Source organism: Dendrobates tinctorius, unplaced genomic scaffold (genome assembly GCF_039654945.1).
Source record: "Dendrobates tinctorius isolate UK_male_01 unplaced genomic scaffold, ASM3965494v1 ptg000029l, whole genome shotgun sequence".
Taxonomy (NCBI): Eukaryota; Metazoa; Chordata; class Amphibia; order Anura; family Dendrobatidae; genus Dendrobates; species Dendrobates tinctorius.
Genome location: NW_027361697.1, coordinates 19682065 through 19696336, shown reverse-complemented (window position 1 = coordinate 19696336; position 14272 = coordinate 19682065). Strand labels below are relative to the sequence as shown.

The following is a 14272-nucleotide window of genomic DNA, read 5'->3' as shown; positions in this document are numbered from 1 at the left end:
GACATAAAAAGTGCCGCTAACCGCCGCAAAAGATGAATATAATATACAGAAATGTAAAAATGACCTGGCTGTGCACATGCTCAGTCTTTTGTGGCTTATTTTAACCACTTCATGGTGTGTAAACCGTAAAGTGGTTAAAAGTACCACCATGTTCTTTCTTTGGGAACCCGCTCTCTTTGTAGAGTTAAAATAATAGAAAAAAAAAATGACTGTGATGGTCTAACTGCTGCAAAAATTATAACAGGAAAAAGACCACCAGCTTGTGCACGTATCCTTAGGCTGGGGTCACACGAGAGTAAATTCTCATCCGAGAGAATCTCGTCAATTATGCAAATCACATTCTGATCAAGCTCTCGTCAGGGTGTGATCATAGTGTGATCCAATTCTGTCGGATGAGGAGAAGATGGAGAAAGAAAAAATGTCTCCATCTTCTCTATTCTGTCAGTCTGTGGAAACTGGACTGCACTCAGATTTCATCTGAGTGCAGTCGGATGTTTTTCATGCGCTCATTGACTTGCATGGCCAAATAGATAAAATTTGGGCATGCTGCGATTTTTTTTTTCCACGGACAGACTCTACCCTGGGAAAGGGGGGAATCAGACGTGTACGGCCCAATGGACTAACAGTGGTCCGGGTGCGATCCGATCATTGGGTCATTAAAGAAACCAATCTTGTATAGTCTGGAGGTAAGAGAGGAAAGTAAGAACCAAACCCAATAAGTATGTTAAAAGTTCAAATAAGGCTCAGGGGGGAAAGGATTTTACTAATAGTAAAAAAACAAAAAAAAACAAAACACAAGAACAGGAGGCCATGATCATCAATGATTAGTTTGGGCGAAGACCATAAGCAATGTCAGCTATATAAATAAATGTATATGTTAGAGTAGTAGATGCTTGGAGCAGACGTCCAGCAGATGTGGTCGGACGATAAGCAAGTTTTACAGGATAAATGTATCACAAGACAGAATGGAAATGTGAACTGTGGAGACCCTGTGGTCCTTTTCTGCCATCAATCTCCTTTGCTTTATCAGATATTGGCTGCAGGGGCCGAATTATCTGTACATCGATCTGCCAACCAAGAGATAGCACCAATCAGTGCCGATGATAATCACAAGCAGCACAGCACCACGGGGCCCAAGAACCATCTATAAAGAGCTTCTTCAAGCTTCCAGCAAATTCGCACAAATATTTAACTACAATAAAACAGAAAAATGAAAAAAAAAAAATAATAATAATTTTAAAAAGTCATTAAAGAGTTAACCTTGTAATGAAGCAGTGGAACAGATGCAGCTAAAGTGCTAGATAAGGCGGATGATGATCTAAAAATACATGTATTTTAGGAGATGTGATAACCTCAGAATTATCCCCCTCTTGCAAACATTACAAATTTGCTCAATACACTAAACGGTTGAAATTGCCGCTTACCTTAACCCCGATGACGGATTTCTGCTGGTAGAAGCAGCACAACGCTGCGGTGACGCTCTCAAAGACATTGCAAAAACAGTCCTTGGACATTTTGGGGTCTTCTCAATGACTCTTGATTAAACACCAAGAAGATTAAAGTGTGAGAAGCTATTTGTCCCCAGTGCTCCTGCTTCCAACGTGTCCTCCAGGATCCTACATCTCAGTCCTGCAGGACATTGGTCTTGGTGTGTTTGCTCAGATGGAGCAGTGTCTATGAACGGAGGGATTTCTGGCATGTGAGTCCTCAGCCTGCCATGCAGAGAGTGCTACAATCCTCATGTGATTCCTCTTACTCACCAATGAAATCCTAACCATCTGAGAAAGCCTCACAGCTGAGCTCCCCGGGGTTTTCAGCGCTCTACACAAACCATTAGAGAGTCTCATATTCTCCATTGCATACCTGATGCACCATGCCTGGATCACGACTCGGTCATCATCATCAGCTGTGATTCTCCACCCAGGAGTCACAATGCCAGTAAGGGCATGCAAAAGCCAAGATGAGCCATGACCCAGAGCCCACTTGGGTTATTAAAAGGGGCAAAATGTGAAAAAACGGAAACGTAATCGCCAATACTTCCATTGATCGCTGTGTCCCTGATATATAAGGGTTGATTAGCATTAGGAGATATACCGCTCCTTGTTTGCTTTTAATTAAGGAAAAAGGAGACTACTAGGATTAAAGGAACCAACGTGATCCTGTTATAATTTGCAGCATTGGGTCAAATCTTCAATGTTTAATTAGCTGGGTATGTCACAAACAGAATCCTCGAGTCTCATCCAAGTGCTAGACACACCATGCTACAAGACTCTGTATACTGTAACATGCAGTGAAAGTGAGAAAGAACAACAAAGAATCAGTGTACATAACCCAAGTAATGGAGGGGAAAAGCTTGGAAAGGTAGAGGCCAAGTCACAGGCACAATAGGGGAAATTTACTACCTAAAAGGTGCCAGATTTCTAGCAATATTCTGCAGTGTAAGTATCAAAATATGTCAGCCAGAACCTGGAGAAATCATCAGGGCTGGCAGAGGTCAGGAACTGTTGTCCAAAATTATTCCCATAACTGAGGGTTTTGCCTCTTGGCTCCATCTGATGTTCCAGACAAAGCAGAGGCGAAACCCTCGGTTATGGGAAATATTTGTTTTGAAACAGCGACGTCTCTTTCAGGGGTGGGAGTGGTCTCTGCTCTTCCTGCTCCTCGAATTCTGTCCACACAGACAGTGCGCTCTTCTGCTGGCTAGTCACTTCTCATTAGAGCCGGTGATGGAGCGCACTGTCACTACACATAGAAAACAAATGTAGCATAGTATTAGTGAGCAGATAGTTTGTACTGAGCATATGTTGGCATTGACAATAGACAAATGCTCAGTAGAGTAAGGACTAGTAAAGCCTCTGAAACGGACATCACTGATGAAAAATTAATTACAGGGTGGGGAAGCAGCAGTGACAGCAGCCCCTACACCCATATGACATATAGTATGAGTATTCCAGCATGCTCTGGGGAACAGAGTACAAAAGGAATGGTAGGGTTTTTTTAATTAATGTATATTAGAAAAGTTATTAAATTAACACAATACTTGGATAGACATTTAAGATTAAAATCATCTTCAGTTTCGGACCACCCCTTTGAAAGGTAATTTGTCAGCAAAATGATATAGGGGGCAGAAAGCCTAATTTCAGTGATGTGTCACTTATTAGGCCTCTTTCACACGTCTGTGTCTCCAGGACGTCTGGTGACAGTTTTCACACGTACCAGAGACACTTACATATGTAGACCCATTCAAGTGAATGGGTTTGTGCACATAATAATAATAATAATAATCTTTATTTATATAGCGCCAACATATTCCGCAGCGCTTTACAGTTTAACAGTTTCAAAACACAAGTCATAAGTAACAACGCTAACAATACAATAAGTGGGAGGTACGGATTAGTGCAGAGGTTAGTCGAAAGTCGTTTGCAGAGCGCAGCGGTCGGTTAGGCCGATAGACAGAAATGAGGGAGGAGATGTAGGGGGTGCCGCACTGTGGAGAGCTTTGTGGGTGAGAACAAGTACTTTGAATTGGATCCTATAATGAATGGACAGCCAATGTAAGGACTGGCGAAGAGCAGATGCATCCGAGTACTGATTAGCACATGACAGTGTGTTTCCACGGACCGTGTGTCCATAGGTAAAACACGCTCACATTTATTTATTTTACTTATTTATATAGCACCATTAATTCCACAGCGCTTTATAGACACATGTCCGTTTTTTACTGGCAGCACGGGCCACAAAATGTACCGCACATGTGCACACGGAGAACACATAGGGATGTCATCTGTGTTACACGTATCGGCACCTGGGAAGCAGCAGTGCGGTAAGTGCTGTTTCCCGGCGGCGGGTGCTGAAAAGGACTCTCATCATTCTCCCCTGCTCTGCCAGCGATCAGCACTGAGAGTTATATTCAAGAGATAACAATGAGAGCAGGCGGTGGCTGATGACAAAATACAGGGTACCCCACGCTGGACTTTTTATTATTTATTTATAGCGCAGGTGGCGGTTGATGAATACTCCCATCAGCCGCCGCCTACTCTCACTGTTATTAGCGGCAACAGGTATAGGCTGATGGGAGTAATAGTCCCATCAGCCGCTGCCTGCTTTCTCTGTTATCAGTTGAATATAAGGGTCCGGTTACACATAGCGACGCCCCAGCGATCCCGACGATACGACCTGGTATGGATCGCTGGTACGTCGCTACATGGTTGCTAGTAAGCTGTCATACAGGCAGATCTACTCACCGACGCAGCAACGGTACGGTGATCCGTATAACGACCTCGGCGGTCGTTGGGTCCTTGTCACACAGCAGCTAATCTGACGACTCAGACCTCGATAGGCATGCTTCAGCGTTGCCTTTTCCACGCCCCTCTGCTCCGATTGGTGGCCACTACTGCGCTATCACTACGCGGTTTTCTTCAGCGTCCCTGTCTGAGTCGCTAGTGCGCTCTTTATTCGTGGATCCATAGTCACTGACACGGGGACACGCGATTATTATAACAGTGCATGTTAAATGTTATGATTGCATATAATTGATAGCTATAAAAGGAAACGCTACAAAGATCCTAATTTGAGACCATCAATCGGAGCTGAGGGGGTGTTGAAAAGACAAAGCAAATTCACGCCTGCGTCCCTGAGTTCTGAGTCGCCAACGAGGTTGCTCGTCATTGTTATGGCGTCAAACACAGCGATGCATGCTGGCCAGCGGGACACCAACGATCAAAACATGGCCTGGGACATTCGAGCACGATCAGCGATATCGCAGTAGGGACCCGGTCGCCGCTATGTGTCACACGTAGCGAGGTCGCTGTTGGGTCACAAAACCTGTGACGTTTCAGCGATCTTGCTATGTGTGAAGTACCCTTTACCCTCATCATTCTTCGCTGCCTGCGCTGATCGCCGGCAGAGCAGGGGAGAAATATGAGAGCCATGTTCAGCACCCGGCGCCGGGAACAGTGTAACTCTACCATTGCTTCTCGGGGGCTGGTGCGTGTGGTACTGATTCGGCACATGGTTGCCACACGTGTGCCGCAAGTATTACAGACACTGACATCTCCGATACCGTTTGTTTCCAGAACTGGAAAGAAAAAGGACGAGTGAAACCGGCCTTAGGCTGTGTGTTGTAATTTCAATACAATCAGTGTTTTATCAGCAGGAGATTATGACTATAGGACTAGGTCTCATGTGCAAGTCAGTCCAGCTAATCTGTGTACCCCACCCCGACCACTGATTGGTAGCTTGCTGGCAATGCACAGTGTACACAGGAAGCTGCCAATCAGTGGTGTGATGGAGAAAACAGGAATTCTATCAAAACTGCACCACGTAGTCCAGTAAGGGATACATTGCTGGAATCAGGGTCTCTGCCTCTACATCATGCTGCTCTAAAATTACATAACAAAGACCTGCTGACAGATTCCCTTTAATGAGCCAGAATTCTGGCAATGTGCCACATTTAATAAAGAGATTTTCTGGGAATGTATTTTTTTTTTTTTTAGGTCAAGTGGCTTGCTCTGAGTTAAAATACAGACTCAACTATCACTCATCCTCCTTTGCTCCAGCGCTTCTGTGCTGCTGCCCTGCTCTTTGTTAAAGTGCAGATGACCGCTGCAGCCAATCACATAGCCAGACTCCATGTGGTCTGTTGGTAAGATCATACTATGGATCCAGCAATAAGTTGCAGTTTTTGATATAAACGCAACTCCCATCGCGAGTGTTTGCATATTGCTATTTTTTGCCTCAATCCAAGTACTTTCATGTGTTTAGTTTAATAGGGATTTATCATACAGGAGCCATTTCTAGCCGGGGCTGGGAACACTGGAGCCCGGATCACTGCTGTTGGTTCATGTGTTAATCACTGCTGTTTACATGAAATTCCTGAAGACAGAAGTTTCCATGCATCATTCTGGCAGCGGGCAGGCTGCTCAAGTGCTGTCCTTCTAGGTTTCCCAGGCTAATGATATCCTCAGAAATGGCATTCAGGAAAACAAAGTCCCATGACACTTAATTTTCAACCACATAAATTCCGCCAATGACTGTGATTATGACTTTCTCCTTTCTAATCAGTAAACATTACATTCTCTCATAATAAACGTCTGTACACAAGAGAGCTGGATTGGTGAGAGAGCGGCTGATTACCGGGCGATGAGGAGCTGCTGCCGGGCATGAGAAAGCGTCATGTGTGCCTTATATAGGATCAGAATACAGGATATAGGATCAGAATAATGTATATATGATCAGAATACTGGATATGGGGTCAGAATACTATATATAGGATCAGAATACTGTATATGGGGTCGGAATACTGTATATAGGATCAGAATACTGTATATGGGGTCGGAATACTATATATAGGATCAGAATACTGGATATGGGGTCGGAATATTGTATATAGGGTCAGAATACTGGATATGGGGTCGGAATACTGTATATAGGATCAGAATACTGTATATAGGATCAGAATACTGTATATGGGGTCGGAATACTGTATATAGGGTCGGAATACTGTATATGGGGTCGGAATACTGTATATAGGGTCAGAATACTGGATATGGGGTCGGAATATTGTATATAGGGTCAGAATACTGGATATGGGGTCGGAATACTATATATAGGATCAGAATACTGGATATGGGGTCGGAATATTGTATATAGGGTCAGAATACTGGATATGGGGTCGGAATACTGTATATAGGAGCAGAATACTGTATATAGGATCAGAATACTGTATATGGGGTCGGAATACTGTATATAGGGTCGGAATACTGTATATGGGGTCGGAATACTGTATATAGGATCAGAATACTGTATATGGGGTCGGAATACTGTATATAGGATTAGAATACTGGATATGGGGTCAGAATACTGTATATAAGATCAGAATACTGTATATGGGGTTGGAATACTGTATATAAGATCAGAATACTGTATATGGGGTTGGAATACTGTATATAGGATCAGAATACTGTATATGGGGACGGAATACTGTATATAGGATCAGAATACTGTATATGGGGTCGGAATACTGTATATAGGAGCAGAATACTGTATATAGGATCAGAATACTGTATATAGGGTCGGAATACTGTATATAGGATTAGAATGCTGGATATGGGGTCGGAATACTGTATATAAGATCAGAATACTGTATATGGGGTTGGAATACTGTATATAGGATCAGAATACTGTGTATGGGGTCGGAATACTGTATATAGGATCAGAATACTGGATATGGGGTCGGAATACTGTATATAGGATCAGAATACTGGATATGGGGTCGGAATACTGTATATAGGATCAGAATACTGGATATGGGGTCGGAATGCTGTATATAAGATCAGAATACTGTATATGGGGTCGGAATACTGTATATAGGATCAGATTAGTGTATATAGGATCAGAATACTGTATGTAGCATCATAATACTGTATATAGGATCTGGACAGACTGTATATAGGATCAAAATACTGTATGGCATCAGAATACTGTATATTGGATAGGAATACTCTATATAGGATCAGAATACTGTAAATGGGGTCAGACTCTATATAGGGTTGGAATACTGTACATAGGATCAGAATACTGTATATGGGATCAGAATACTGTATATGGGATCAGAATACTGTATATAGGGTTGGAATACTGTACATAGGGTTGGAATACTGTACATAGGATCAGATTACTCTATATAGGATCTGCACAGACTGTGTATAGGATCTGGACAAACTGTATACCACATTACCATACTAACAGAATACTGGGTAAAGATTTCCAACTTTACGTGCAGCGATGGGGCAGTAATCTATGATGTACCACCTGGCGTACCTCAGTAGCTGCGATCATCATGTATCATGTGGACGAATACTATAACTACTACCAGGGGCATACTGTCCATTGCAACAGATCAATTGCCCGCTATATGGCCAGAGAGCGGCACCGCCCTCCCCACCATCTCTTCCAATAGAACAGTGTTTCCCAATCTCCAGTCCTCACGGCCCGCCACAGGTCATGTTTTCAGGATTCCCATAGTGTTGCACAGGTGAGAGTATTCCTGATGCCGGGATGTTACTTCCATCATCTGTCCAGTACTAAGGAAATCCTGAAAACATGAACATGGGGGACCTGAGGATTGGAGATTGGGAAACTCTGCAACAGACATTTCAATTTCAACAAATGCTGTTTAATATAATGGTGGAATTGGGAGCCCTCAGCTCAGCGTGCCACCATTCAGCCTGCGTCTCAGAACTCCGAGTCTCAGGCACGTTGAAGTCACTACATTGAGCCTGCTGCGAAGAGCTTCAGTCCACATATTTCAAAACAAGAGCAGTGAGATGTGGAAAGATCATGTCGTGCGGGAGGGGACTGTGAGAGCATCATACTCTTTGGAGGGCTATGGGGGTCATCATACTGTGTGTGTGTATGTGTGTGGCGGGGAACTGTGGGGGTCGTCATACTGTGAGGGGGACTCTGGTGGTCATCATACTGTGTGTAGGGTACTGTGGGGTTCATCGTACTGTGAGGGGTTTTGAGTTCTGCTCAAAAGTTTACATACCCTGGCAAAATTTTTGCTTTCTTGGCCTTTTTTCAGAGAATATGAATGGTAACACCAAAACTTTTTCTCGACTCATGGTTAGTGGTTGGGTGAAGCCATTTATTGTCAAACTACTGTGTATTCTCTTTTTAAATCATAATGACAACCCAAAACATCCAATTGACCCTGATCAAAAGTTTACATACCTCATTTCTTAATACCATGGTATTGCCCCCTCTAACATCAATGACAGCTTGAAGTCTCTTATGGTAGTTGCGGATGAGGTTCTTTATTTTCTCAGATGGTAAAGCTGCCCACACGTCTTGGCAAAAAGCCTCTAGCACGTACTGCGCGCTTGAGATCCCCCCAGAGTGGCTCAATGATATTGAGGTCAGCAGACTGACTTGGCCACTCCAAAACCTTCACTTTGTTCTGCTGTAGCAATGACAGGTCGACTTGGCCTTGTGTTTTGGATTGTTGTCATGTTGAAAAGTCCAAGTACGTCCCATGCACAGCAGTGTTTGCTGATAATGTGCTGCATTCATCTTTCCTTCACCTTTGACCAAGTTTCCTGTGCCTTTGTAGCTCACACATCTCCAAAACATCAGCGATCCACCTCTGTGCTTTACAGTAGGAATGGTATTCCTTTCATCATAGGCCTTGTTGACCTCTCTCCAAATGTAGCGTTTATGGTTGTGGCCAAAAAGTTCAATTTTGGTCATATCACTCCAAATTACCTTGTTCCAAAAGTTTTCAGGCTTGTCTCTGTGCTGTTTTGGATATTGTAGGCGAGATACTTGGTGGCATTTGCACAGTAATGACTTTCTCCTGGCGACTCGACCATGCAACCCATTTTTCTTCACGTGCCTCCTTATTGTGCATCTTGAAACAGCCACACCGCTAGTTTTCAGAGAGTCTTGTATTTCAGCTGATGTTATTTGTGGGTTTTTCTTTGCATCCCGAACAATTTTCCTGGCAGTTGTGGACAAAATTTTTGTTGGTCTACCTAGCCATGGTTTTGTTTTTACAGAGCCCCTGATTTTCCATTTGTTAATCACAGTCTGAACACTGCTGACTGGCATTATCAATTCCTTGGATATCTTTTTGTATCCCTTTCCTGTTTTATGTAGTCCAGCTACCTTTTCCCGTAGATCCGTTGACAATTCTTTTGCTATCCCCATGACTCACAATCCAGAAATGTCAGTGGCTGGATGAAAGATGCAAGAGTCTGTCTGGATCCTAGAAACTTACACAGCTTTTATGCACACACACTGATTACAAGCAAACAGGTCACAGGTGAGCATGTTACGTTTATTAGCCATTCAAACCCATTTGTGTCAACTTCTGTGCATATTATCAGGCCAAAATCACCAGGGTATGTAAACTTTTGATCAGGGTCATTTGGATGTTTTGGGTTGTCATTATGATTTAAAAAGAGAAAGCACAGTAGTCTGACAATAAATGGCTTCACCCAACCACTAACCATGAGTAGAGAAAAAGTTTTGGAGTTATCATTCATATTCTCTGAAAAAAGGCCAAGAGAGCAAAAATTCTGCTGGGGTATGTAAACTTTTGAGCACAACTATGTGTGGTGTGTGTGTGGTGGAGGACTGTGGGGTTCATCATACTGTGAGGGGGACTCTGGGGGTCACTAAACTGTGTGTATGGCGGGGAACTGTGGGGGTCATCATACTGTTAGGGGACGTCATGCCGTGAAGTATACCATAAAAAAAAGCTTCCAGCTTCATGCCTTTAAATATGCAATTTGAAATGTCACTAAGAAATCAAACGTGAAGAAGGTCTGACAAGTTTAGAATCCCATGATGGAGGTGTCCTGCTGCCATCGCAGTTCTGTTGGCTTCGCGGTCATATTTGATCGCATGAAATGCTTTTCTTCTTGCCAAATTTACACAATCTGAGACAGAGTCTCCAACGCAGATGTGAACACAGCCTTACTTTGTAAAGTACTATTAGGGGCATCTTTACAGTATTTTTTTGTAATAATTTAGTTTAAAAGTCATTTTTTTGTGATAAATCTGTGAAAATGTTGAACTTTTTTGGCAAATTTGGCTTCTATTAAAATCTTTCTGGTCTAAAACTGGTAATCCAGATTCTACTCCACTACATTAGTAATTCTGCAAATTTTTGAAAAATCACAATTGATAAATTTGCTTAAGAGATATCTGGAATGCCAACCATGCCAACATTTTTTTTTTTATATAACCTGTTGGAGGTGTTGAAATAGAAAAGAAATTTGTTACAAATTCACTATAAATTTGGTGCACAGCAGAAAACCACCAAAAAAGGTCACATTTTACTCCAAAAAATGAGAGTAAAAGAAATAGTAACCGAGCCCCTTTGAGTTTATTACATCTAACTGGTCCCAGTACTTTCTAACAACTTGATTTCATTTGATATTTAATGGGATAAATAGACAATCTGCAAATCACCATATTTAAAAATTATTTATCTTACCTCTAAAAAATCAATCCAAGGTGTCTCCCTTCTGGGCACCTTGCGCTCTACTACCTGTTACACATCTCTGGCAGGGCACAAAGGTGCAGGGACTGATCAGATGAATTCATGCAGTGGTGTGCGCTAGTACTAAATGATAGTCCTCCTAATGTATCAGGCTCTTGTTTTCTGCTCTTGCTCTCCTGTCTGTCAAAATGCATGCAGGAATAACAGAGGTGCGATTTCAGTTCAGGGCAGGCAAGACATTGGACGATGGCAAGAGCACCGATTGGTGAGAAGTCAGGCTGAGGAAGGTCCAGCACCTGTAGTGCTGTCAGTACATGGATGAAGAGGAACAGGCCACTGAAAAACAATGGGTGGCAAGTTACAGAGTGTAAGAATAGGGACATTTCCTGGACATAGATTGGTATACGAGACGAAAGCTGTATTAACTTGTTGTGGGGGTTGAGGGGAGCAGCAACTTACTGTTCAGAGAGGTAGTTTAAAGTTACTATTCTCTCTCCATACACCTTACTTTTTGGGGGGGTGACCAGTTAAGCAGTTAAAGGGGTACGGTGCTCATCTCATCTTAAAGGGATGCGATGGGGAACGTGAATCCCTCATCCCTGCTTTTTTAGGATTCGGACGTGGACAGTATAAATAATGGCAATATAGCGCACATTTAATTTCCTCTGCTCTAAGAAAAGGCTTTCCAAAATAGTCTAAGCCTTAGTCCAATACCGGTTAAGAATACAGGGTGCTGTAATTTGAAAGAATGTGAAATAGAAGCTACAAAGAAGCGTTTCCATTAATAAATCCAGAAATTGGAACTGAATCCATGTCACAATTAACTCTTTGAAAAGACTCCAATGACCGAGCTTTACACTCGGCGTTGTCTCTGTGGTTCATCCAACGAAAACTCCGCACCGCGGACTCCGTAAAGCTTCTTTACTCAGCAGCTATTAATCTTTTACAAGACCATTTACAGCTTCCTATGATACAGAACTGTAATGTATAATATATAACATGCGATTTTTTTTTTTTTTTCACTGCTTGATTTTTTTCCCATGCTGAATACACCAGAGATATCTGCACGGCCTCACTGAATAACATCCGTCTGAGTGCAATCCGATTTTTTTATTGGATTGCACTCTTCCAATTTATATCCTAGTTAAAGGGAGATTTAATACCAAATGTCAAGGTCAGTCCACGTGACTTTTTTTCTTTGGTGCAAAATATAGTTATTTACACTTATTATCAGTAGTATTATTTATTATGTAAAAATTTAATTTGCAGAGTTTCTTTAATTTTATTACAAAAATACAATGGTGGAAGTTTACTAAGCTAAAGGCAACAAAATTCTGGCTAAATTTGTACTACAAGCTGTCAGACATGGTTTGCACCACATTTATTAAATGTCTTAGGCCACGTTCACACATTCAGTATTTGGTTAGTATTTTACACCATAAGCCAAAACCAGGAGTGGAACAATAAGAGGAAAAGTCTCATAGAAACACGTCACCACTTCTGTATTTATCACCCACTCCTGGTTTTGGCTGAGAAATACTGATGTAAAATACTGACCAAATACTTAACGTGTGAATGTGGCTTTAGGCCGGGATCTCACACAGCGAGATACAGCCGAGTCTCGCAGGTTAAAACCAAGCTCTGGCGCCGGCACTCCGGAGCGGAGCGTGCAGCCGCACAGCAATACATAGAGCTGCACGCTGCGCTCCGGAGTGCCGGTGCCAGAGCTTGGTTTTAACCTGCAAGACTCAGCCGTATCTCGCTGTAGTGTGACTCCGGCCTTAGACACATTTCCAACAAGTTAATCAGGGGGTGTGGCTTTGTTGAAAAAAGGGGTGTGACTTGAAATGCAAATCAAGTGGCAAAATTTTAGAGCAAATTTTTGGCACAAAGTAAACTAATAAGTGGAATACACTAAACAGTAAACCTGCCCAACATTGATCGTTATGTTTTAGTAAATCTGCTCCAATGGCAGTATGGGTTTTTGATTATTGTAATAAATCACAGAACTGAATTCCAACTGGTTTTACTAAGTCTAATTTATTTAGTCAGTTCAGTAGAAACATGGGGAGTTCTGTAGACAAAATTTCGGATGCTAAAAAAAGGCCAATTAGGTTATGTGCACACACAGTGTTTTCCAGGCACATTCCTCCTTGCATTTGCTTCAAAAGGTACCAAAACAAAGCTGCAAAAAAATGAACATAATGCTCAGCAATGTAAAAACGACATTGCTGTGCAGATTTCCAGTCTGTTACTACTTTTTGTAGCTGCTTCATGTAGTAGCATTTTCATTTTTTGGGCGGCTGAGTTTGGAAGCCACTCACTGGCTGTTAGGCCTCCTTCACATGTACAAGTCTCCAGTATGTGTGTCGTCCGTTTCCACACATACCAGAAACACGTACACAGCAATTATAATCTATGGTGCTGCTTACATGTCTGTGTGAACCACATGGAGAGATATCTGTTTTCAATGTACTGGCAGTACAGATCACACGGACAAGTCTACGGGTTCGCGTAAAACATGTACCACACACAGATGGCATCCAAGTGCCGTCTGTGTGGCAAGTACTGGAATAAAATGCACAATAGAAATTACAGATAAGGATGTGCATAGATAGATGATAGATAGATAGATATAGGCTAGCTGTGTTTTGGAACAATTCACAGCTGACATCAACCCCAGCTACCATTACCCTGATTACCATGGCACCAGGGCAAATTGGTACGAGCCGGGCAAATTGGTACGAACCGGGCAAATCAGTACGAGCAAGGCAAAGTGCCAGAATTGCTGCTCCACTGATGTGATGCTCCCCTTCTGGGGCGGCTGTGGGTTGGTATTTTTAGGCTGGGAAGGGCCCAAAATCCATGGACCTTCCTAGCCTGATAATATAAGCCCACAGCTGTCTGCTTTACCTTTGCTGGTTATCAAAAATAGGGGGATCCTATGTCATTTAGTTAATTTATTTATTAGGTTAATGCATGTAGCGTAAACTGAACACTCACTGAACCAACTATGTAACTCATGGATATCTGTCTATTTCTATCTTTGCACATCTTTAACACAAATATCTGTAATTTCTCTTCTGCATTCTATTCCGGTACGTGTCACACAGGTAGTACACATGTACACACGGATGACCAACAGAAAACCACACGGATAGTAAATACAAACAATGTCACATGTACATTTTTTTAAGTGAATGCGTGAAAGGGCCTAATAGACAGTATAAGAAAAAGACGCCAGCACCAGCGCTGCTATAAAAG

The 14272-nt window shown here is 42.4% G+C and overlaps 1 protein-coding gene across 3 annotated transcripts in view; it reads right to left on the bottom strand.

Annotated features, from left to right (window-relative positions):
• The window catches only part of BCAR3 (BCAR3 adaptor protein, NSP family member), a 146888-nt gene that overhangs the window by 51010 nt on the left and 81606 nt on the right, over window positions 1-14272 (bottom strand). The window contains exon 1 of one of the 3 annotated variants that reach the window (XM_073571419.1): window positions 1425-1757. The exons of the other annotated variants lie outside the window; for them this stretch is intronic. Within the exon in view, the coding sequence (XP_073427520.1) occupies window positions 1425-1514 (90 nt within the window). The 5' untranslated portion in view covers window positions 1515-1757. Of the gene's footprint in view, window positions 1-1424; window positions 1758-14272 lie in introns of those variants that run through there. 3 annotated transcript variants of the gene reach the window in all.